Raw genomic sequence first — 23,661 nt, forward strand, 5'->3', positions numbered from 1 at the left:
GTGGTGGTGGTGGTGGTGGTAGGGATTCGTCTTGTGTGTCTCTCCGTGGCTCTTCTTGTGTCCCTCGATCCATGCCTCCAATGGGCACCCCTGCGCCTTTGCTGTTGGTTTTCCTCGTATTCTCTTGTTTGCCCCGCTTGAGTGTAGATGTGCGTGCGTATGTGTCTCCGAGCAACCTCTCTCCCTTGTTTCGTGCTCTTTCTCTTTATGGGGGGTGCGTGTACTTCTCCCTCTCTTCCAGCCTTGCAGCTCTCGCAGCGTGTTGCTTTCGGGTGGGCTACTCGGCAGCGTCCCTCAGTAATGCAGGCGGTAGTGATGACGGTGAGGGATGATATCCGACTCTTCGTGTCTCTGTGGTCTCATATTTGTTTATATGTGTCATATGGTTGTGTTCTGTGTATCTGATCTCCCTCTTTTTACTGGTTTGCTCTGTCTCACTGTGTGTGTGTGTGTGTGTGTGTGTGTGTGTGTGTGCTTGTGTGAGTGTCAGCGTGCAACTGAAGCGGTCCCAAGGATTTAGTTGCTTGGTTGTGGATGTCTCTCTCTCTGTCTCTCGTTCTGTGCGTGTGTGTTGTGTGCGGAAAGGGAGCGCGCCTTTTTTCTTTCGTTGTGTTGTAGAGGTGAGCGCGTTGCCTCCCTTCTCATCTCCCGTAACGCAAAGAGGATGAAAAACAAATAAGGCGACACAACAACGGCCCTCGTGAGGCGACAGTCGGGAGGGGAACTTGAAAGGAGGAGGAGGAGGGGGGGGGTACAGAAAGGCTGTCGCACACCCACGCACACGAACACCTTTGCCCACCCATTTCCTCTCTGCCATGAATCCGGTCGCAGCATAGACTTTCTCCCACATCCCTCCCCCGCTACTACCCCTCTCCCAAGTCGGGTGCTGCCGAGGGTTGATGTCGACGTAAAGCGAGAGAATCAACCAGGTCTGCGGCTTCCCTGTTGTCTGCTGATGTGGATGCATGATCTTTGTCAAGTCTCTCGCAGTGGTCGTCCCCCTTTCCTTCCCTCCCTCTTCTATCTGTGGGTCTTTTCACTCCGTCTCATGCTTGTCCGCTCTGCATTCGCTCACACCTACGCCCGCGCAGGGGCGAGCAAATATTAACCCCTGCTCCTTGTACCCCACGGCTTCACTTCCCCTCATACCTTTGGTGGCCTTGGCTAAGGCATTGCGGACCCGTTGAAACGTACCCAGAAGGGGACCCAGGCACCGATACCCCGGCGTTAGGAGGTAGGAAGCTGCCACCATGGTCGGCGTCTCTCGAGGAGATGCACAGAGAGGACTAGAGCCGATCCGGCCCCGCCAGCATCGCCTCCTCCCATTACCCCACCACCCCGCAGCGTCAAATGGTGTTTGCGCCGGCACTGATCGTTCGCAGCTTCTTCCATCACGGTGTTCTGCACGGCCCCCTACAGCTGCCGGCGCACTGTTGACTCATCGCCGCGAGAGCGACGTTTCAGTGGTGAGACCAGTGGGATGGGGAAATGCTGTAGCCTGTGTAGGCGCTGAACTGCGTCATACAGGTATGAAACCTCTGCTGCCCTGCCGACCGCCTGCACCGCTCGCCAGTTCCTCCAGCGCGGAGACACGTTCGTCCGAATCTGTTCCAGGCAGTGCGAATGCTGCTGCCACCGTGGCTACGCTCAACTTTGGAGCAGCATTGAATGAGCAGCCACCAGTAACTACTGAACGTATTCCGTCACTGTCACCACAGCTGTCACTTCCATACCCACACTCTGGGGCTACTCCAGGGGTGGCGGCGTCTTGTCAGCCGCATCCCCCTTCCTCGCCAACATCGTCATCGCCAGCGTGCAAACCGCGATGCTGTGCACCGGCAGCATCTTTAGCCGCTATTTCGGCTTCCAGCTCTCCCTCGCCAATAGAAGACGGTGTACTCGGTCGATATCGCGCGACCGCCACGCAGTTTATCAAAGCTATAGAGCGGCTGAATCGCATGACTACGACGATGTGCAATGCGGATGCCACCTTAATTTTCGCCCTGACCGAAGAGAGGACAGGGAGCGGCAAAGCTGGCGCTCGAAAGATGGCGCGTGTACCTTTGCTGCCCCTGACACTCTGCACAGGCGGGTCCACCGTACTACTTGTTGATCCCAATGGCACAGAACGTCACGGCAACTACTTGCAAGCCGTTGACGAGTTTCATCAGTACTTGTCACCATTCACAAGCACCGCCTCGAGCCGGAACGCCGCGGCGCCTTCTGTATCATCACACCCGCCATCAAACGTGCTGTGGTGGACCTTGACTGACCTGCAGCGAGAGCCATCTGCGGTACCATTCACCACGGCACGTGCAGCCCTCTCCGTGGAGCACCTTATCGACAGCCAAGATGGCGTGAATAGAAGGCAGCGCTTCCCTCAACCAAGTCTCATGCACGCGGCAGGAGACGAGACTTCTTCAACCAAATACCCTGCGAAGGTGGCGGCGATGTTGGCCGCCATTCAGCCGAGTCGGTTAACCCTTCGCTACGGGGAGCCGCTCGTGCTAGTCTTCGCCAGCCCCGGCGCACAAGTTGGAGACGAAGCACAGCGGCACCGCATCATGGACGGCAGGGTTGGGGTGGAAGTGGCCGCGGATGTGCCTCCGTGGTTCACTGCAAGTGAGGCTACTAGCCCGCAAGAAGACCTCAAGCGAAACGGCTTTCCCCATCTCGGCTACAACCTCCTCCGCGACATTTACGACGGCTATCTGCCATCATTTCTCGAGCACCTCTACCCAAATGGGGGCGTGCAGCTACGTGGGTGTTGGTGTGATGTACCTGCCAGCGCCGTGGACGCATCGACGGCACAGTCCGTGAAGTTATTCTCCCAGCAGCAGCTGTCGTTGCACCCAACGGTATCGCCGATGGGTGTTGGTGGTGGAGCTGCGCAGCGTTCCTCGCCTGGTCTTCTCAAGCCACGGTGCACGCAGCAGCTACTTGTCACCATGGCACCGATGCCACTCCTCGGTTGGTCACCCCAATCTACCGGTGCCGCGCCCCACGGGCACAGAGGCGCCGCCACCGCCGCTGACGATATTGAAACAATCATGCAGTCCTTGCGACCCACCTCCTTGCGCCCGCCGTGGCGCTCGCAAGCTGCGTTCACTGCGACTCACCGTGATGCAAACACGCGCAAGCTGACAACGGCGGCGCCAGATGCTGTCTTGCAGCTCCCACCTGCTGTGCTGTGCTTCTTGGCACACCACGATGACAAGGTGTGCGCAGTTTCGGCAAAAACCTCAAGTGGCCCTCGCCTCTGCTTGTCGCCGTCACCACCGCCCCCTTCCGAACATACGGCAACGGGGGCAGCACCGTCCCCGCGACTTACCCAGCGCCGTGTGGAACGTCATGGCAAACCAGATGTGTGCGTCACTGACTTTGGGCCCGATGGGCCCATCCTTGCCATCAATGACTTCGACTCATCCCGTGTGCACTCCGACGGGGACCCTCGTGGCATCCGTGGTAGTAATCTTCGAGGCCCGCAGCTGCAGCGGCAATGGCAAGCTCGGAGCGGTTTCGATTTAGTCTACGTCGGTGCACTGCTTCACGCACCATCTCAGCCACCACCGATGGGCATGGCTGTAAAGACGTCAGTCATGTGTAAATCCGTTGTGGTGCTCACGCCAGCTGGACGTGTCGAGCTGGTGGTGCCTGCAACATCCCACGCTGCTGCCGGGCTCATCACAATCGCCGATGTACAGCAGAGTCTCTTGCGCAGCCCTGTCGGCCGCTTATTGCTCCTTCGCGACGAAGAAGTCGTCTTCACCTACGCCCCAGGCACACCGCATCTCCTCGAAACGGCGGTGGTGGACGCGGCACACGCGGTACTGCGGCTGCGACGGCGCGCGTTATGCTCACACCTCGAGTTCGCGAAGCAGCAGATGCAAGGAGAGAGGAGAGAGGGGGCTGTGGACGAGAAAGTGGGAAGACACTGAAGTACGGACACTCTTTCTCTCGTTCACGCCTCACCCATATTCATTCTTCCCGCTGCTCACCTCTGCGTCTCTCGGATTTCTCCGTGCACTATTGTGTCCTCCTTTCTGCTTGATTATAATGTGCGATGGATTCCCTCCGCTTTACGGAGCTTTGATGTGCATGTGTGTCTGCGTGCGGCTGCTGCTGCTGCTGCTGATGAGCCCCCCCGCCCCTCCCGCCCTCCCTCTCTAGCCACATACGCGTGTAGAAACTTCGTGCGTCTCCTCCTCCACCATGCCGTACGACTGACGCAAAAGCGCGTTCAAGCGCGAACATCCACCACTACCCCCCCCCCCCCCCACACACACACATACACACACAGTGATGCACATTTCTACACCCTGTCTTGCACGGAACGCGAAGGCAGAAAGTGCCACACGCCTTCGTAGCTGATGACTGCATATTGTTGTTGCTCAGCTTTGTCTCGATCCTGAGCAGCGAGCTCTTGTAGTCTCATCAACTGCTTTCCCCCTCCCTTTCCCACTCTGACCAGGTGCAGTGCCCTGCTACTCCGAACCTCCTCCACGCCAATGGCCATGCTAGACTAACATCATCAACGCTCTCGCCCAAACTACTACCCCTATGAAAGCTGCTTCCCCGTTCCTTTTCCCTTTCTCTGTCTGTCCTGCGATCACGTCTACGCCCTGTACACACACACACACACACGCACACATTTGTATGCCCGTGCAATCACACTTGCCTGGCTGCATCTACATCTCCACCCCTCCCTCCTCCTTCTGCAACTGACGATGCAAAGAAGTCTTTCACACTATCTCTTGCTCTGCCAACTCAGACCAACCTACCACATCACCGTATTTCCCTATTTATCATTCACACGCTAACTATTGACTCTCTCTCTGCTCCTTTAAGCTTTGTTTTTTTTTTCTGTTTGCCTTCAGCGGCTTTAACAATCCTGAACACGCGCCTATTTCTCCACCCTTTGCCATCGTCTTTGTGTCACCTTCTTGCGCCTCTCTCACTTTCCTCGACCCAGGCAGCCTCTCTCTCTCTTCCACGCGAGTGTTGACATCTGGACACCTCGTCTCATCACCGCACGGCGAGAGGAAAACACGACACCAAAAAAAAAAAACGCCACCATTATCACTGCTACTAGACAGGCTCACTCATCTATAAACACTCGATCGGTCCCCTCACACCTACCTCCTTTACACTCCATTTTCCCTTCTCTGGCTGTTTTGCGATTTCTCTGCCTCCTACCACTCTGAGCGCCTCTACAGCAACCACTCTTCCCTGTACTGCTTCTACGCAGTTTTTTCTTTCTTGTAGATACAGACACCCCCATCACAGGCCTATAGTGGAACCATGCGTGCTGCTCGCTGCTCCATTATCCGCGGCGCCGCCGGCCTACGCATGGCATCATCGGTGATGAGTGAGATGAAGGAGCAGATGCTGAAGCGCAGCAAGGTGGAGAAGCAGACGATCAGCGAGCTCCGGAAGAAGCACGGCGACGTGAAGCTGAGCGACGCCAGCATCGATGCGGCGTACTGTGGCATGCGGGGCATCACCGGTCTTGTGTACGAGCCGTCCCTGCTGGACCCGGTGGAGGGCATCCGCTTCCGCAACCGCACGATCCCGGAGTGCCAGGAGGTGCTGCCCAAGGCACCGAACGGCTGCGAGACGCTGCCGGAGGCGATGTTCTGGCTGCTGATGACCGGCGAGGTACCGACGGCGGAGCAGGCGAGGGCCCTGAACGCGGAGTTGCACCGCCGCGCTGACCCGGTGGCGATCGCCGCGGCGCAGAAGGCGATCGCGGCGCTGCCGGCGAGCACGCACCCGATGACGGCGTTCAGTGTGGGCGTGCTTGCGCTGCAGACCTACTCGAAGTTTGCTGCGGCCTATGCGACGGGCAAGTCAAACAAGACGACGTACTGGGAGTACGCGCTGGAAGACTCGCTGGACATGCTGGCACGCACGCCAGCGGTGGCAGCGATGATCTACAACCGCGTCACCAAGGGCCGTGCGGAGGTGGCGGCGTCGAGCAACAGCGAGCTGGACTGGGCAGCAAACTTCTCGAACATGTTGGGCTTCAAGGACAATGAGTTCTGGGAGTGCATGCGGCTGTACCTGTCCATCCACGTCGACCACGAGGGCGGAAACGTGTCGGCGCACACGACGACGCTGGTTGCGTCGGCGCTGAGCGACCCCTACCTTGCCTTCAGCGCGGGGCTGAACGGGCTTGCCGGACCGCTGCACGGGCTGGCGAACCAGGAGGTGCTCAAGTACCTGCTCAGCATGCAGGACCGCGTGAAAGCAGACGGTGTGAACGTGTGCGATGAGGCGGCACTGGAGGTGGCGCTGACCAAGTACACTTGGGAGCTGCTGAACTCCGGCCAGGTTGTGCCCGGCTACGGCCACGCGGTGCTGCGCAAGGTGGACCCGCGCTACACCTGCCTGCGCAACTTCTGCCTGCGCCACCACTTCGAGGACGACCTATTCAAGCTGATCAACATCATCTACAAGATCATGCCCGGCATCCTGACGGAGCACGGCAAGACCAAGAATCCCTACCCCAACGTCGATGCGCACTCCGGCGTACTGCTGCAGCACTATGGGCTGACGGAGCAGGATTACTACACAGTGCTGTTCGGCCTGTCGCGCCAGATGGGTGTCATGGCCGGCGTTGTTTGGGACCGCCTGCAAGGCCGCCCGCTCGAGCGCCCCAAGTCGATCACGACGGAGATGCTGGCAAAGAAGTACCTGTGCACTCCTCGGTAAGCCAAAGAGAGGGAGGCTATTTTGAGAAGTACGAGCGCCTGTGGGTAGTGCCCAGCGAGAAATAGAAGGAGATGGACTGGATGACGTTTCATTCGTTGCCAGTAGCACGTGACGTCTTGCCGCATGAGCTCCCCGCTACTTCTACGCTTTCCTTCTGCTGACCACCCCGGATTGGACGGCTATGTCGACACCCAAACTGTAGGGTTGGCCATACCCAAACATACGCAAGTGCCGTTCCTCCATGCAAAGTTAATCAAGCTGTGAAGACAAGTGGAGTGAGGGGTGAGGTGTCCCACAACCCTAGTTGATTAGGGGACAAAGAGACGTGGAGAGGAAGAATCCAGTTGTCCCAGTGAGCGTACCTCATGTATGCGCATGTGATTTGAGGGGATGTGGTGTTTTTTTTTTTTCCGGCGGATGTGTATGTTTTTGTTGCCTTGTAAGCGTTGTGTAGAACGTGTACACGCATATGTATATGTATGTGTATGTGTATGTATGTATGTGTGTGTGTATGTGTCTCGCTGTAGATGTATTGCATTTCGCCTTGGTTGGATTGTATTCTGTCTCGCTCGACCGACTTGCCTATGCGCTCCTCTTCTTCTCTCTCTCTTCCATTTCTTTTTCTTCTTTGCATCTCTTCCTTTCCCTTGCTTAACCACCACGTCTCTGCTGTGTTCAAGTTGATGGACGCACAAGAGAATCTCTGGGCTTCTCTCCCAGCTATTCTCTTGTGCGTCTCTGCCAGTTCAATTGAAAACAGAAGAAAGAGAACTGAGGAGAGAGGGAGAGAGAGGGGGGCAGGAGTGTAAGAAGGCGCTATCTTGCTGCTCGTTTTCCTTGTGTTTCTCTCGATTGTTTTGGTTCGTGTATGTGAGCGTGATTGCTCTCACGTTGTCGTGAGAAGACCTTCTCCCGTCCCCCCACTCCCGTTTCTCCCTTTGCCCGCGTGCTTTCTCCTTTTCATGTTTTATTTTTCCCCTTTTAAATTTTATTAGGAAGGAGCTGTTTTGATGTATGTGAGAGGCTGCTTTAAATTTATTTGCATGCGAAGGCATGGGCTGTGCGTTTCTGTGTCTCCCTTTCTATCATCGGTGGGCTGTGTGGCCTACGGCGCCAGACTTCTCCCTTCGCCCCCCCCTCTCCCACTATACGCTCTAACTCTCACCTTTCTCATTTTCTTATGTCTCGCTGCAGTCACGACCGCCACCATCACTGCCTTCGCGATTTTTGTATATCACATGCTTACCCTTCTCTCCCCTCCTCCCCCCATTGTGCTGGGGGAGGGAATGGGAGGGGTGGTGGTGGAAGCTGTAGAAATGACGGAGGAAAGCAGAATGCGCACACGAACAGAGAGAGAGAGAGGGAGAGGGGGGGGGAGAGAGGGAACAGCGTGATACGATTGAACCCAATGAAGGCAACTGAAGTCTTCCATAAGAATATATATATATATACATATATATATGCATTTCCGCTGGTGACATCAGTGCTAGTACATTCATGAGTTGATGTATCTTTACCGGGTGTGACGAGATGAGAGTCGTCTCTAACTCCAAAAATACGCCTCCTCTCTCTGGAAGGACACGCTGGAAAAAGGGAAGAAAAAGAAGAGAGAAAACAAAAACAACGAGGAATTCCCTTCGTATCCCTCATCAACACTCCTACTCTGTTCCATCGCGATCATTACACACAAGCATCCTCATCTTCATTCTGTGTAGGCGCGTTTGTGTGTGTGTTAGAGTGAAGGAATAATATCGGTACTGGCTCTGGTAGTAGAGGTGGCGACGATCGGGAACGGTGACGCAACATGCGACAGCGGCGATGGTATTAAGGCGCGCGTCGCCTCATCTCTTCTTTGTCTCTCTCCCTCTTATGTCTCCTTTCTTCGTGTTTGTGTACGTACTTTAGTAGCCTGTATTCTTCCAGTCGGCTTTATGCTGTGAATTCACCCCCCCCTCCCCCCCCGCGCACATACTCTCACCCAGAGAAATAGCGAGAAAAGGGCAGCTACACGGACAGAATCACTCTCTTAGGCTGCCGCCCCACACGTGGCTGCACGTCTCTCTACCTCTGTGTGTGTGTGTGTGTATGGTTGATTCCTTAACCCTTTTTCGCCGTTTTCTTCCTTTCCCTTCCACCACTTCTTCAGCTCCATGCCACCGCCAAACTGCCTCCACCCCCCTTACCTCTGCCCGTTCCAATGCGTCATCGTTCTTCTCCTTCGCTCTTTCGTACGACATGACGCTGCTTGACTGCGAATCTCTACTCAAGTGCGGGGCAGGAAAAGAGAGGCGGCGGTATGTGCGCATGGGCGTACTTGTTCAGTGCGTGCGTGCGTGCCTGGTGGGCGTGAACGACAAGAAGAGTTAGGACGGCGAAGGGAGGTGGAGGAAGGGGGTGGAGGAGGCAGAACACGTAATTCCTGATGCTCCGCTCTTTTTTCGTTCATGCGTGCTGACCACCTATATTTTCGCGTGTGTGTGGGCGCGTGTGCCGGGGTGTATTTTTCGCTTCCCTACTTCCTTGCTCCGACTCCTTGTTTCTGTAGGGGAGCAAGGGAGGAGGGGGGTATGGAGCCTAAAAAGCCCACAATTTATGCCCCCCCCCCCCCCCGCCGTCCCCCGCGTGCATGCGAAGGATTGAAGGAATAACGTAATACTGCCACTTCCAACGGTGTCCTGCGTTCACCGTTACTATCAGTGAGTGTCTTCGTGAAGTGTGTGCCTACGGGGTTTTGGTGCACAGGGGCGCAAGTTATCGACGCGAGTCTCCTCTTTTACCCGCCCCTCACTTCTCTCTCCTCTCCCTGTTTGGTGCATCAGTCCACATACTCGCCACCGCATCAGTCTTCTGGTGCCGGCACGTCTGCGGGCGTATGTGAAATCGATTCTGGGAAAGGCAGAGGCTGAGACGTTCAAGCAGAGAAAAGACGACTGGGCAACGGCTCGCCACGCCGCTTCCTCCCTCCCGTCCTGTCTTTTGTGTCGAGTGCGCACGAGGGTGCATGTGCTCTCTGTGGCTTCATTGTCCTTACTCATCCATCACTCACTTCCACAGTCGCATATACGCACCCCCACACCCACAAACGCACCCGCACTTTCACGCAACTTGTTGTCTGCTGTTGCTCCAGCATGCCCTCGGCTGTTGTGGTGCCCTGCAGCCTCTCTCTCTCTCCCTAGTCTGCTAGTGTGAGGTGAGGGAGGGCGGATGACTTCTATGCAGCGTCTCTCTTTTCAATCTTCACCACCGTCATCCTACTCTTCTTTTTCTCATGTCAAACATATCGATGTCACGATGCACGCCTTCTCACGTCTGCCCCACGTACACGCGTGCACTCGTACTGATGTGTACGTCCTATACGCACAAACATGCATGGCAGGATTTGCTTGACCACACAAACGCCCCGCCGTTCTCTCTCTTTCCCTCCCACACGCTCCCGCCTCAGCGTCTTTTCTTTCTCCGTTTCCTCTCTTCTTTATTGTTTTGCTCGCTCTTCGTAGACTCTTCTGATCCACTACATCAAACATAATCGCTCTTCTACCTCTGTGCATGTGTGCGTGTGCTCGCGTTAAGCTGCTGCGGCACAGATTTCCTCCCTCTTGCTGTTCCTACCTCCGAATCACTCATTTTTGCTCAGACAAAATTGTCCTTTTTGCTTTGTTGCTTGCACTACCCATCTTGCTACCTCCCTCACCGCCCCCCTCTCTCTCGCTTCCACGATCACATCCTTAGTTCACAGCTATTCACATTTCCTCTCACAGGCCTATAGTGGAACCCTATCCACTTCTCGCTGCTCCATTATTCGCGGCGCCGCCGACCTACTCATGGCATCATCGGTGGTGAGTGAGATGAAGGCGCAGATGCTGAAGCGCAGCAAGGTGGAGAAGCAGACGATCAGCGAGCTCCGGATGAAGCACGGCGACGTGAAGCTGAGCGACGCCAGCATCGATGCGGCGTACTGTGGCATGCGGGGCATCACCGGTCTTGTGTACGAGCCGTCCCTGCTGGACCCGGTGGAGGGCATCCGCTTCCGCAACCGCACGATCCCGGAGTGCCAGGAGGTGCTGCCCAAGGCACCGAACGGCTGCGAGACGCTGCCGGAGGCGATGTTCTGGCTGCTGATGACCGGCGAGGTACCGACGGCGGAGCAGGCGAGGGCCCTGAACGCGGAGTTGCACCGCCGCGCTGACCCGGTGGCGATCGCCGCGGCGCAGAAGGCGATCGCGGCGCTGCCGGCGAGCACGCACCCGATGACGGCGTTCAGTGTGGGCGTGCTTGCGCTGCAGACCTACTCGAAGTTTGCTGCGGCCTATGCGACGGGCAAGTCAAACAAGACGACGTACTGGGAGTACGCGCTGGAAGACTCGCTGGACATGCTGGCACGCACGCCAGCGGTGGCAGCGATGATCTACAACCGCGTCACCAAGGGCCGTGCGGAGGTGGCGGCGTCGAGCAACAGCGAGCTGGACTGGGCAGCAAACTTCTCGAACATGTTGGGCTTCAAGGACAATGAGTTCTGGGAGTGCATGCGGCTGTACCTGTCCATCCACGTCGACCACGAGGGCGGAAACGTGTCGGCGCATACGACGACGCTGGTTGCGTCGGCGCTGAGCGACCCCTACCTTGCCTTCAGCGCGGGGCTGAACGGGCTTGCCGGACCGCTGCACGGGCTGGCGAGCCAGGAGGTGCTCAAGTACCTGCTCAGCATGCAGGACCGCGTGAAAGCAGACGGTGTGAACGTGTGCGATGAGGCGGCACTGGAGGTGGCGCTGACCAAGTACACTTGGGAGCTGCTGAACTCCGGCCAGGTTGTGCCCGGCTACGGCCACGCGGTGCTGCGCAAGGTGGACCCGCGCTACACCTGCCTGCGCAACTTCTGCCTGCGCCACCACTTCGAGGACGACCTATTCAAGCTGATCAACGTCGTCTACAAGATCATGCCCGGCATCCTGACGGAGCATGGCAAAACCAAGAATCCCTACCCCAACGTCGATGCGCACTCCGGCGTACTGCTGCAGCACTATGGGCTGACGGAGCAGGATTACTACCCGGTGCTGTTCGGCCTGTCGCGCCAGATGGGTGTCATGGCCGGCGTTGTTTGGGACCGCCTGCAAGGCCGCCCGCTCGAGCGCCCCAAGTCGATCACGACGGAGATGCTGGCAAAGAAGTACCTGGAGAATTTGTAGTGAAACGGAATGAGGTGGTGAGCACTCGCCTGACAGGCGAAAAAAGGCGGGAGGAAGTACCTCTGGGGAAAGCTACGGGAAAGGAAACTGCAGAGAGCGTGGGGTGTTTGAAGCAAGGGATGCTGCTCATGTGTACCTTTTGGCACACCTATGGAATCCCTCTCCTTGCATACAGCGCTTGCTGATGAGCATCTTATGTGTCTCTGTGCTTGTTTTTTGTGTCGTTGCTGCTGTCGTTGTGCAATGTCATTATTCGTGCATTGACATCCCGACGTCGAAAGATACGGTGACGGCTGCTGACGTGGTGGTGAGGTGTGAGGCCATGTGTGTGCACCTTCGCTGTTCGCTGTTTGGGGTTTTTTCTGATCAGCATTTTGGCAATGGGGGTTCTATCAACAAGCAGACGCACTGAGTGTTGTGCCGTCATCCCTCGCTCGACCACATGCTGCCTTTCTCCCTTTCACCCTCTTCCCGCGACAAATTTTACAAGCCTTGTTGTACAGTCACAATCGCTATAGCCGAGACGCTTCTCCCTCCTCCACTTTCTTGAACTTTCTCTCCCCGCGGTAATATCAGATGCTCTGCATCCTGTCTTTGCTGCTCTTCAGATTTCCCTTTACGCCTCTTTATGCGTGCGCGTGCATGTATGCTCCTCTCCCAGCCCCGAACCCCTTCTTTCCGTCTTCTGATCCTTAGCCTAGAGTAAAGACTAAAAGTGCTCTACAGGGAAGATAATGGTACCCATGTGCTGTAGTTTTCCGTGTGTGGCAAGGTAGTAGGCGCATGCCCACACGTACAGACGGACAGGCACAGACGTGGTCAGTGGCAGATGCGTGGAAAGCTAGCCGCTAAGAAGATCCTTCCCGCCCTTTCTCTTGTGCGCACATCGCACACTTCACATCGCACCTGCCTGCGCCACCGTTTCTACTTCGCTGGACGCCTTCGCTTGGCTGCAATTTCAGCGAATGGGCCAGTTGTTGTTGTTGTTGGTTCTGTGTTTTTTTTTTTTTTCATGTGTGTGACACGTTGTTTCTCAGCTTCCTGCTCGCGTCTTGTTTGCTGGCTTCTGATTTTTATTTTCTTTGCGCTCCCTTCTTCGCCCCTGCCCCTGGCCCCTGCCCCTTTATTGTCTCTCCTCAGTACGAGGCATGGTGAATGGAGTCGCGTCGCACGTGCGCCTTTGCCTCAGCCTGTTGTTTCTCAGCTTGCGTACCCAAAACGCCTTTTGGCTGTGTTTTTTTTTTCTTTCTTTATGACTGATTATATGATTTCGTGTCTTGTTTTTTTTTTTTGTTTCTCTTGTTTGGTCTCTTGGGTTTGCTGTTCTCTGGGGATGCCGGCCATCTCAGTGCGTACGGTATCACCCCCCGTGCGCAGCCTTTGTGAAGAGGCCAAGCAGCCTGCAGCGTGCCCTCGGCTGCGGCTGCGGACTAATGGTCTCAGCGAGCAGGTCTGGGCTGGTGCAGTACTAGAGAGACGTGCAGTAATGATCGCGACTGTGTTAGCTCAAGACGAATCTCGCGGACGACTCATCACCTCTGGAGGGCCATAGTCTCTGTGCAGGCACGTACTTTTTCACGGGTCCCTTTCCTCCTGACCCACCCACCGCTGCCAAAGGTGCGGGGATTTACGAGGTGAAGTGCCCCTGCTCGCACACCCCTGGCAACGTTTTACGTGTCACGGCACATCCAGGCAAGCCATCCAGACACGCCACTTGTGGCGTCGAGGGAAATGGAAAATGAGGACAGCGTGACCCCCTCACCAGACAAGAAGGTTCTCCTAGAACAGGACCCCAAATCTCAAATTGCGAGCACCGTGCACACGCGCTGTCGAGCACAGCTGTCATGGTGTACCACATCCAAATAAGGCGCATAGAGATGCATACCGATCCGCCACAGCGTGCGTGCGTGCGGAATGTGCGGCATCTCCTACACCCGGCCGGGTGTGCCGGTGAGGCACGGGTGCCGGACGCACGGCGAGGACACCCCGCGTCGCACCATCGCGCCCTTCAGGCTCCACTGCGGAGTGCCTCCACACCACCTTCTGGGACGCCGCGGCTTGAGGCGACTGAGGGAGAGACATGGCCCACAGGCGGGATGCAGGCTGTCCGAGGGTTTTTGGTCTGCAGCTGGCCGGCTTCCTCCCTGCGCACATCCGCCATGCACCTGGTGCACCCTCTACTAGCCCTCCTGACAGGCGCCACCGCTTCCGTCCTCGAGCAGGACCCTGGGCACTACCCGCCTGCGCCGAGGCGCGCAGCCCACCCGAGTCCGTCTGGCGCTGATCGCGCCCCACGTATGCGGGGGAGGAATGAGGCAGGGTGAGACGGGCCCGCTAGGCGCGTGGCCGGAGTCCGCCGCAGACGGTTCGTTCCAGACGACCAGGACAGAGCTGCAGTCCAGCAGAGGCATGGGTGGGCTGTGGTCGTACACGCGTGTGCGTGCTGACCTGCTCGGGGTGGGGTGGAGATGTTGGAAGACGGAAACACGATGTGTGGTTGTTTCAAGTGCGCTCTCTGCGGCAGTACTGTGGGCGCGAAGGTAGGAGGGAAGAACAGAGATGGGGTGATGAAGGGGATTGCACTCCTAGGTAAGTAGTCGCGATCACCACTACCGCCACTACCGACCCCTGTGCTGTTTCATCCCTCTGCTGCATCTCTCTCCCTTTCGCTAAATGTTTTTCCTTTCTCTCTCCTCACTCTCCTGTCCATCTTCTCTCCTTTATCCTCCTTACTGAACATCTTGCGCTTTCCTCTGGTTTGGTGTTTTTCTTTACCACCGCCGCTTCCCCGCCCCCCCCATTCCGCCCTCTTCTCCCCATTCTTGAGACAATTTTTTTTTCCCTTTGCGCCATTTGGTTGAGACTTGCAAGCGAAATAAAACTCCTGATTTTGCTTTGGTTATGCCCGCGACTTGATTTCCTGCTTTAGTTTTTGTCTTTGCAGCGTGCGTGTTTGGGGTGCACCACTACCACCGCCCCTCTTTTTTTTTTCCCTTGTGTTCTTTTCCCTCTCTCCCGTTCTACACCGGGGTAAGCACTCCTCTTTCACTAGAGGTGCAGAGGTGTGTGCATACATACAGACACCTCTGCACATCTGTAAGCATGAAGCTTGCGTGGGTTGATGCTTCGACCTCATGTCGTCTGTTTATATATATGTATGATTTTCCCTTGTTGCCTTAACCCTGCCTTTTGCTTCTACTTCTACCCCGTGTTGACACTCTTGACCTCTCGTTTCTCGTTCGCTGCCCCTGTCACCGGCGCGTGCTCTCTCCTTTTCTCCTCCCTCTTTGTTTTTTTTTTTTTTAGTTTGTTTTCATGGAGACGCGCCAGTGCACCGCTCCTACGCACAGAGAGAGAGAGAGCGCAAGGGAGCGACTTACAGACGTCTCCCCTCCCTCGCTCTCTCTGCGTGTAGGAGCGGTGCACTGGTCTGAGGGGTCGCCTTTTGGTGTGAGGTGTGGTGTGGTGGGGAGGGGAAGGGGGGATGAGGGGATATACGTAATCTCCCCCCCTTTGCTACTGTCCTTTGCTGTGATGGTTCCCTGGCTTTCATCTTCGCTATCTTCGTTCCTCTCCCCCTTTCCTCTTTTTTTTTTCTCCTTTCCTCACCCGCCTTCCTCGCTCTTTCTTCTTACGGTGCTCCTCTTCGTGAAAAAACCTGCAGCGCCCATGCGCCTCTCTGCAACACGATCTCTCTCCCTCTCTCCCTCCTACCAAGCTTGGGGGTGGGGTGGGGGAGAGGCCGAAGCGGCAACGACATGGCAGACCCCAAACAAACGCGGTGAAGTCCGTCGCCTCCCGCTGCCTGTTCTTTTCCTCCTGATTTGGCAGCTCACGTAGCTGAAACGCCCAATACCCAAAAGGGAGGGGAAAGGAGACACGCGGGTGATGATGGAGAAGAGTGAGAGGAGACGGATGTGTGTTGCAGGAGAGGGTGTGTGTGTGTGATGCTCGAAATGCAGCTGTTGCCAGTGCATGGAGGAATGTCTCACCCGCCCACCACCTGCACCTCTCCCTCGGTCCATACTCCTATTGCAATCGGGTTCATGACTGCGTGCGTGCGTGTGCATCTGTTTTGTATGTGTGTGTACTGGTTCGGTTCCGCTCCACCGATGCTCGAACTGAGCACTCGCGCAAACAAGTACACTTCCACTGCTAGTTTGCAAGTCTTTGAGCTTGGCAGAGACCTCTACTTGAGGTTGTATGCCTGTGAGTCACCCACGCGCACAAGTGTCTATGGTGACGTCCTTAATGCACAATCACCCCCCACCATCTCGCACCGCGTATTGATGCCTCCTTTTTCATATTTCGTTTCTCGTCGCCTTCGAGTGTGCTTCCTAATCCCTGCATAGACAACGGTGTTAAAGCAGAAGCTGCCGAAGTCAAGAAGTACGCAACAACAGCAGACAAGAAAGCGAAAGCACAGGAATGCTCATTCCTCCAAGTTGGGTGTGCACGTGCACACCTCCCAACTGTGCTCTTCTAAGCCTCTTGAATGGCAAAGAAGTCGCGCTTTAGGTTCTGGCAACCGGAGAGAGACGATTCATGTGGCCGTACTACTTATCTGTGGCTCGCAACGCCACCTCTACACGCGAGTACCTCCCTCGTTCTCTCTATCCACGTCGTTTGACTGCTTGTCCTCAACGAGGGGTAGCCGATGTCGCAACGGAGTGTCTCCGTGCATGCGTGTTTGTGTACTCTAACCCGGCTGCTTCTTTCCTCCCCCAACCTCCTCTTCCATGTCTCTCCCACACCCTTGTGCAACTCATCCCCTGCACATCACTCCGACGCATATCATGAAGGAGAAAGAGGTAACAGCGGCTCTCGACGTTTGCGGTGTTACCCCAACAGCGAGTGCAGCGACACGAACACACCCACGCAGGCAGCAGCAGCGGCGTTTTTCCTCTTCCAACGTCTCTCCGGCGCCGACGAGCGCGCGCTGGTACAAATAAAGAGAGGTGGGGAGGTGCGTCTGTGTGCGTGTGTGTGTGCGTGTGTTTCCTCTTCTTCTTCAGTAGCTTTAATTCTTGCAGCTCGTGTAAGTTGAGCCACGTCTTTTCAACTCTCACAGTCTATCACACACACCCACAGATGCACAGACGCACAGACACCTTCCTATTTTCCTCCCTCACCCTTTTTGGGGATGCGTATTTCTTCCACGCTGAACCGTGGCGCAGGCGGGCGGATTCACATCGGCGCCTTTCCACATGGGGGACTCTTTGTCACTCCTGTGGCAACGGCCGCTGCCACCATTCGCGCTTCCGGTGCCGTAGCGCTGCCTAGCTCGGAGAGCTGCGTGAAAAGACATCCGAAAGGGGAAGTACTTGCCCAGCCGAGGACCTTTCCCAAGGACGACAACAATGGTACAGCCCGTGGTGAAGAAGGCACATTCTGTAGCTGGTCGATCCAATCAGCCTTGCAGGCGGCTTACCCGCCTTTACCCTTGGTGACTGCCTTCTACGGTCACCGCGCGCGTCTGCTGCCTCCTCGATATTTCTACCAACGCGATCTGCTTTCTGTCTCGGACCACGGGTGCACCACGAGTCCAGCAGCAGCACGAGGAGGAAGCGCGACGGTGTCCGTGGGGAGCGCTCGCATTACAAACTGGGGCAGTGAAGGTGATGGTAGCGGTGCCGCGCTGCTGCTACTGTACGACGTTGCTACTCTGCCGTGGGCAGCAGGCGCAGGCCTCACTCTCACGCTGCGAAACGCCGTGTTGTCTGCTCATGATGATATGGCGCGGCAGGAGACGCTGGCGGCTTCTGGCATCAAGGAAAATGGCGGCGAGCATAGCAGGCCGTCGAGCGCTTCTCCAGTGACAGCGCGCGTAGGTAGTGGGGCAGCAGAGCATCGCCGCACCCTTTCCATCGCCACCATGAAGTTTTCCCCCGCACAGTCCGAGGCAGAAGGCGAGGACAAAAAGAACGCAGCCACCTCTTCGAGTACCGCCACTGACGCTGGCGACCACACTGACAGGACGGTGTGGCAGCTTTTCAGTGAGTACAGAAAACCACAGGCCTGTGCGGAGGCGTCGGCGCTTGCACTGTGCTCGTTTGCTGTCGTGAAACTTGGTCAGCGGGTGCCGCTTGTAGCTCTTGTTGCTGAGAAGGCGTGCAGTGCGGGTACGACATTCTCTTCCCTCACTGAGCCCTGTACTACCCATCGAACTAGCGCGATGTATGACCAACAGCGCTCAAACACCCCCGCCTGGCTTCCGCCGCGCACAGCTGTGCATCGTATGCCGGTGGAGGTGTACGCGGAGCGCACCCCATTGATGCAGACGGCTGGCACCGCTGCCTTGCAGCGTGCACTTCGACAAGCGCTAAACCGCGTCTTGCCAGCGTCACCGCGGCCCTCACCACTGCCGTTATTTGGAAGATTGCGGTGGTGCATATCACCGCTGGCGCATCTCATCTGGAACGGGCGGTGCTGGGTGGAGGAAACAGATGTGCAGGTGGCGGAGATGGAGGAGCGGCTCCTCGGCGCACTGATGGGGGGCTGTGATGTCCATGCGGTTGTTGCTACTGCTGACGCAGTACGATCAGCAGCGAGCAGGAGCACCACCATGTGCGGCACGCCTGCTATGCGGAGTGACACTTACGACAGTGGCGTCGCAGGTCGGTTGGCAGCACTCCGAACGGACTTGAATGCCCAGGGGTCTTCACATCCGCGGTTCTGGCTGCCGAGCTGCTGGTATCATGCCGGCAGCTCTCGTGGCGTCTTGACGCCTCTTTTTCGGGAGCACGACGACGGCAATGCAGGGATCGGTACTCTATGTGGCCTTCCAGGGGCCACTGCTGCGCCGGCCGCCTCATGGTGCGGGCCTTCCAGCAGCCCGCATGTAGTCTGGAGGCGCACCAACCACTGTACACAAGTGGCAGACGAGGCAGTAGAAGCAGCAGCTGCTGCAGTCAGAGCACCGGTGGCACTCGCGGGTGGCGCACGGAAGCCCCCGGCAATACCCTGTAGCCAGTGGTTGTTGCGCTTGCGAAAGGTATGGCTTCTCAGCAGCCCTAGTGTAAAATCTGCGATGCTAGCTCGTGCTGGTACAGAGATGCGAGCAGGGATCTCTACTCCACCGAGCATTGGTGACGCAGATGTGAAACCAGTACCACCTCTGCTCGATGCAGCTCGCGGTGCCCGCCACCACTCGCACGCTCCCTCTTCAAGCCTGCACGCGCCAGTGCCTGTGAGGTACCCCAACTACGACCTTCTCACTGGTTCGCCGTTGGACTTGCGCGATTACGACGCCGCCGCCAGGGGCTTCCGCGTGTCCTCTCGCTCTCCACCAACGTCGAGGTCAACTAAGCTGTTTCTTTGCCCTTCCCGGACAGCGCAACCACCACCTGCGCAGGACTGCGGTGTGAAAGTGATGCAGGGCGCTACACCTCAGAGCGAGAGTGACCCGTTCTTCTTTGCTGCTCTCTCGCAGCAGGTGGCGTGGATCCGTCTATCCCCGACTTGCAGTCCGCCCCGACTTCACGTAGGCGCTTCATCTGCATCGGCGCCGATGGCTGCCCCGGGCATGGGCCCGGTGTCATGGCAGTTACCTAATGCGTTGCACAGCTGCTACACAATGCCCGACTCTCTTGCAGATGCCCCTCAGCGCCGGCTGTGTAACGGAACAACGCCAGCGGCGCAGGCAGCCACCCCCAGGACTAGTGTTGCTTCGTCTAGAGCGACCGCACAGCACCTACCGTCGTTGCCGCAGCCGCCCGTTGCAAGTGTGTCGGTGCCGCAGCAAGAGTGGTGGACAGGGTTTTTCCTGCATGACGCCCCCCACTGGTGGCGGCGTGAGGTGCTTCAAAGTGAGCAGCAACGATGGGCAGCGAAGAGGATTTGCAAAGGCAAGCACGCAGCGTCAGTGGGGCGGGGGCACGAGCGCGACGCGGAGCGCATCGGGACTACGGAGGAGGTCGCACGAATCCTATCGTTTCTTCAGGAAGAGTGTCGTGTTCCGCTGCCTCCGATAAACGCCTCCGATAATGCAGCTGCTGCGGCATGCCCGTCTCAAGACACGCCTGGGTTGACGTCAGAGCCCTCGCCGCCTGTAGAGGTGACGCAGAAGAGGACAACTTTGCCGCCGCAAGTTTGCGTGCTTCGACTGGCACCTGTTGCACCTGTGCTGCGCCGCCCCCATCGATTAGTGAGGCGTGACGAGCAGGGCGTGCAAAGGCACCGCTGGGCGCCCACCGATGCTCTGGGGTTGGAGCTGCAGTGGTTCCTTGTGCCTGATACGGCCACTGCGACGGTGAACACTTTCTTCTCTCTGCAGGACGTGTCGGACCACGTTGAAGCATCTGGGACGGCTACAGGTGCGTCGCCACCGACCTCGTTGGCCGACCGTGCGGTGCTCTTTTACCTTGAAGTCAAGGCTGCATTGGAGTTACTGCGGCGAATAACGCACCGAGCGACTGCCTGGGAAGGCCCATTCGACGACGAAAAAGGCCCTTTGGCACCCCCATCCTCACCTCCTGCCTGGTGGGAGCAACTGAGCAACTTCTACGATGCCAATACGTTTCTATCAGAAGAAGCCGCACCCCCGACAACGGTCTCGACGACGGACAAGGGCAATAAAGTCAGCGGTGGCGACGACAGTGGCGGCGAGATCGAGACAACCCACAGTGATGCTGACGCGAAGGAGAATGCCGTGCCAGCCTTCTGCCACCCTACAGTGGCAGCAGTTGTGCGAACATGTGTGCGACTGATGCTGCAATGCGGAGGACCGGCACACCACCGCCACACGAGCGCCTTCCCCATCACCCTTGACAGCGGCGGCAGTGAGGATAGCACTGCTTCGTCAGAAGCCATTGCGGTATGGTCACGCACGGACTACGATGCTCTTCTTCGCACCGCACTCATCACGCCAGCAGAGGCCGCTGTCATGCCTTCCTTGACACCCCGCCTACGCAGCGCTGCAGCGGACGGCGACGGGGACGAGAGAGGAGGGAACGCAGAGACCGATGAGGAGGGGGCTGAGGAGGCAGCACCAGACCGTGAGGATCATTGTGTGACACGCGCAGAGCATGACAGCGAAAGCTCACGTGGCGAGTTCGCAGTCAAGCAAGAGACACAAAGGAGATGCACCGCTAGCTGTGGCGCGGCAGCATCTACGCGAGATCATGGGACGAGCATTAGGTACGTCAGTTCATCAGCTCAAGGGGTGCAGCGGTCATCATCGACGTTATCATGCTTACCATACGGCGTGGAGGTGTACGAGTACGACGAGTCCGGTACGCGGCATGAGACGCGCGTTAGTCACGGGGGCCCCACTTTATCTCTGAACGACACACAGGCTCTAGCGAATGCACCGGAGGACTGTTCAGATACGCACCTCTGCCCTCTTCATGACCGGTCAGCTGTGGATCGCCGCCTCCTACTTGGACGCAACTACCGCCTCAGCGAGGCCCCTCAGCCCCGCAAAACACCTGGCGACACTGGCGCTGTGACGGCTGCCTGTCCTGCCTCTTCCATCGCCACCTGTGTCACCTCGAGCGGAAAGCCTCTGCAGGCACGACAGCTGAGCGTAGCGTGCGTCCTCTCCATCTCGGCAGCCTGCAAGGAAGCCTTGCGAAAAGGTGGGGATGTCGGGGCACACGACGGGCCACCAGCGCTGTGCCAGCTGAACAGCGCCGAACTGCTTGTTCAAAATGAGAAATCGGTGTGCTCAGGGGGTTTTCAAGGCTGCGCCGACGGTGCCTCGCTGAGAGCGCCAAACGCGGATGGCGTGTCGCCGACACTATCGTCTGCATCGCCGTTCCCTCCGCTGGACGTGATAGGTGCCTTGATAGCGGAGGAAAAAGACCAATTCAATACTCAGTGGCGACCGTGGCTGCGATACCTGCCTCGACCCACGATGCAGGACAACACGCTGCCTACAAATGCTCAGCCCACAGGGCCACAGATGCACATGTCCCGCGTGTTTCCCTTTCTGAAGTCATCGGCGGCCTCCGAGTATTGCATTGACTCTCCTTTAAGAGCTGAGGCAACCTCAGACCAAGACGGCGCTGGAGAGCAACACATCGAAAACTCAGCCCCGCCAGGAGCCGCGGCACAATCGGATGGCGCGGTGGCTGTCCTCGACTTGGGGCTTTGCGTATTGCATGTGCGGCGTACTGACGTATACGTGAACGCTGCCAACTTGGTCTACAAGGCGACGGGCATGAAGGAACAATATCACTGAGGAGCCGAGAAGGGCGCAGGGGGAGGAGGGCTGTAGTGAAGGAGAGTAGAGACGCAAAAGGGAGACAGCAAGCCTGTGCGTGACTAAAGCTGCCGGCCGCATCGTGCACTCAGCGTGCGTGTCGGCACGGGCTATGACCGTTGGAAGCACATGGCTCTCCTCCCTTTTCTCTCGCGCACTCTCCCCGCCGACCTACTCTCTGCAGCTCTACCGCTGATACCCACTATTACTGCTACTGCCATTCATACTGCTAATACTGCCTCCCTCCCCCAAGAGAACCTGAAAGAACGCCAACGAAATAGAGACAACACAAGTAGAACCTACGTCCACTGAGACTCAACAAGGTGTGTGCATTCCCCCTCTGATACGCTTTGCATACCCTCCCTAACGCGGTTTGGGATGACAACATCGATCTTCTGCGCCCGTCTCGTGACAAGCGCGGTTGTGCTGGAGTCTGCACGTATGACCCACGTCTAAAGCTTGATGCACCTCCGCAAAGAAACAGGCCCGCCCACCCCAGACAGCGCTCCTCGCCAACGCGCACCCACATGGATCCCTAAGCACCCACTGGCCCACACACGCCTGCAAACGCCCAAGGTCATATGTGCTCTCTCTGACTTTCAGTGCTTCAACACCATATTCGCCGCCATGGAAAGGCTTTTCTTTCCGCAGGAGGAGGCAGAAGCGCTGCTCCGTCCACAGTTGTTCATCTTGAACACCTATACGACTCAGCACGATGCCCCCTTTCAGCCTACCACCTCAACACTCCACTCCACTTCAATTAATCCTTCTGTTGGCGACTATCACCGGCCACAATCGCGTCCGCCACTTCCACTGACGCTCTACTCACTTCCCCAAAGCCACAGAGAACGATCCAAAGCGATTTCATATTGACTCTCCTCGTATGTGTGTGTGGGTGCTGTGACGCCTCTGTGGCGTCTGTGCGTTTTGGCCGACGAGAGCGGCAGAGGCGGCCTGCCACCGCTGCTGCTGCGTGGAGCGCTGTGATGAGAACCCTTTCCTGAACGACGAGCGGACCGACGTGCACCCCTGCGGACACTTCGAATGTGTACAAATATTGAGCCTCCCGCCCCTGCCTCCTCTCGTCATGTGCGCCCGCGCGTGCGGCCGATGCGGCGCACGCTGAACGACGGCGACGTCTCTGTCACCCCCTCAGGGTGAAGAGGGTACTGGGGGAAGCGAACGGATGTGAAAGATGGTACAGGAATCGACTGCGTTGCCACGCCACTTGGCGTTTGTGGGAATGGTGGAGGACGAGGCCTTTTTTCAACTGCTGATGCTGTACGCGTTTTATTTTCCTGTGCCACCCGCGCAACTTCAGTGGGGAGGCAGGATGCCCTGGATTGAGCAGACCCAGGATGCTTGCGGTGTACGGATTGGCCCTTGCAGCCCTTCGAATGAGTGCTCGTGGCCCTTTTCGTCGGTTCTCTACCTACTCCAACGTCCCTGACAGCCGTGTTGGTGTGAAGTCTACACAAGAACAAATCCCCTAATGGCAGAGGACACCTCGGCGCGTGGTATCCGAGGGCCCAGTGCCCCCCACGCTGTGTGTGGAGGGAA

At 57.3% G+C, this 23,661-nt stretch overlaps 4 protein-coding genes across 4 annotated transcripts; all 4 read left to right on the forward strand.

The window, feature by feature from the left end:
• Positions 1-1,250: 1,250 nt before the first annotated feature.
• Positions 1,251-3,938, forward strand: LBRM_18_0750 (conserved hypothetical protein; the record flags this gene model as incomplete). The annotated part of the gene is made up of 1 exon (XM_001563949.2): positions 1,251-3,938. The coding sequence occupies one exon, from the start codon at positions 1,251-1,253 to the stop codon at positions 3,936-3,938; it is 2,688 nt and encodes an 895-aa protein (XP_001563999.2).
• A 1,363-nt stretch (positions 3,939-5,301) lies between these two features.
• Positions 5,302-6,714, forward strand: LBRM_18_0760 (putative citrate synthase; the record flags this gene model as incomplete). Its single annotated transcript, XM_001563950.1, has 1 exon — positions 5,302-6,714. One exon carries the CDS (start codon positions 5,302-5,304, stop codon positions 6,712-6,714), a length of 1,413 nt encoding a protein of 470 aa, XP_001564000.1.
• A 3,821-nt stretch (positions 6,715-10,535) lies between these two features.
• Positions 10,536-11,897, forward strand: LBRM_18_0770 (putative citrate synthase; the record flags this gene model as incomplete). The annotated part of the gene is made up of 1 exon (XM_001563951.1): positions 10,536-11,897. The coding sequence occupies one exon, from the start codon at positions 10,536-10,538 to the stop codon at positions 11,895-11,897; it is 1,362 nt and encodes a 453-aa protein (XP_001564001.1).
• A 5,143-nt stretch (positions 11,898-17,040) lies between these two features.
• Positions 17,041-22,080, forward strand: LBRM_18_0780 (hypothetical protein, unknown function; the record flags this gene model as incomplete). Its single annotated transcript, XM_001563952.2, has 1 exon — positions 17,041-22,080. The coding sequence occupies one exon, from the start codon at positions 17,041-17,043 to the stop codon at positions 22,078-22,080; it is 5,040 nt and encodes a 1,679-aa protein (XP_001564002.2).
• Positions 22,081-23,661: the final 1,581 nt, after the last annotated feature.

This window comes from Leishmania braziliensis, chromosome 18 (genome assembly GCF_000002845.2).
Source record: "Leishmania braziliensis MHOM/BR/75/M2904 complete genome, chromosome 18".
Lineage (NCBI taxonomy): Eukaryota > Euglenozoa > Kinetoplastea > Trypanosomatida > Trypanosomatidae > Leishmania > Leishmania braziliensis.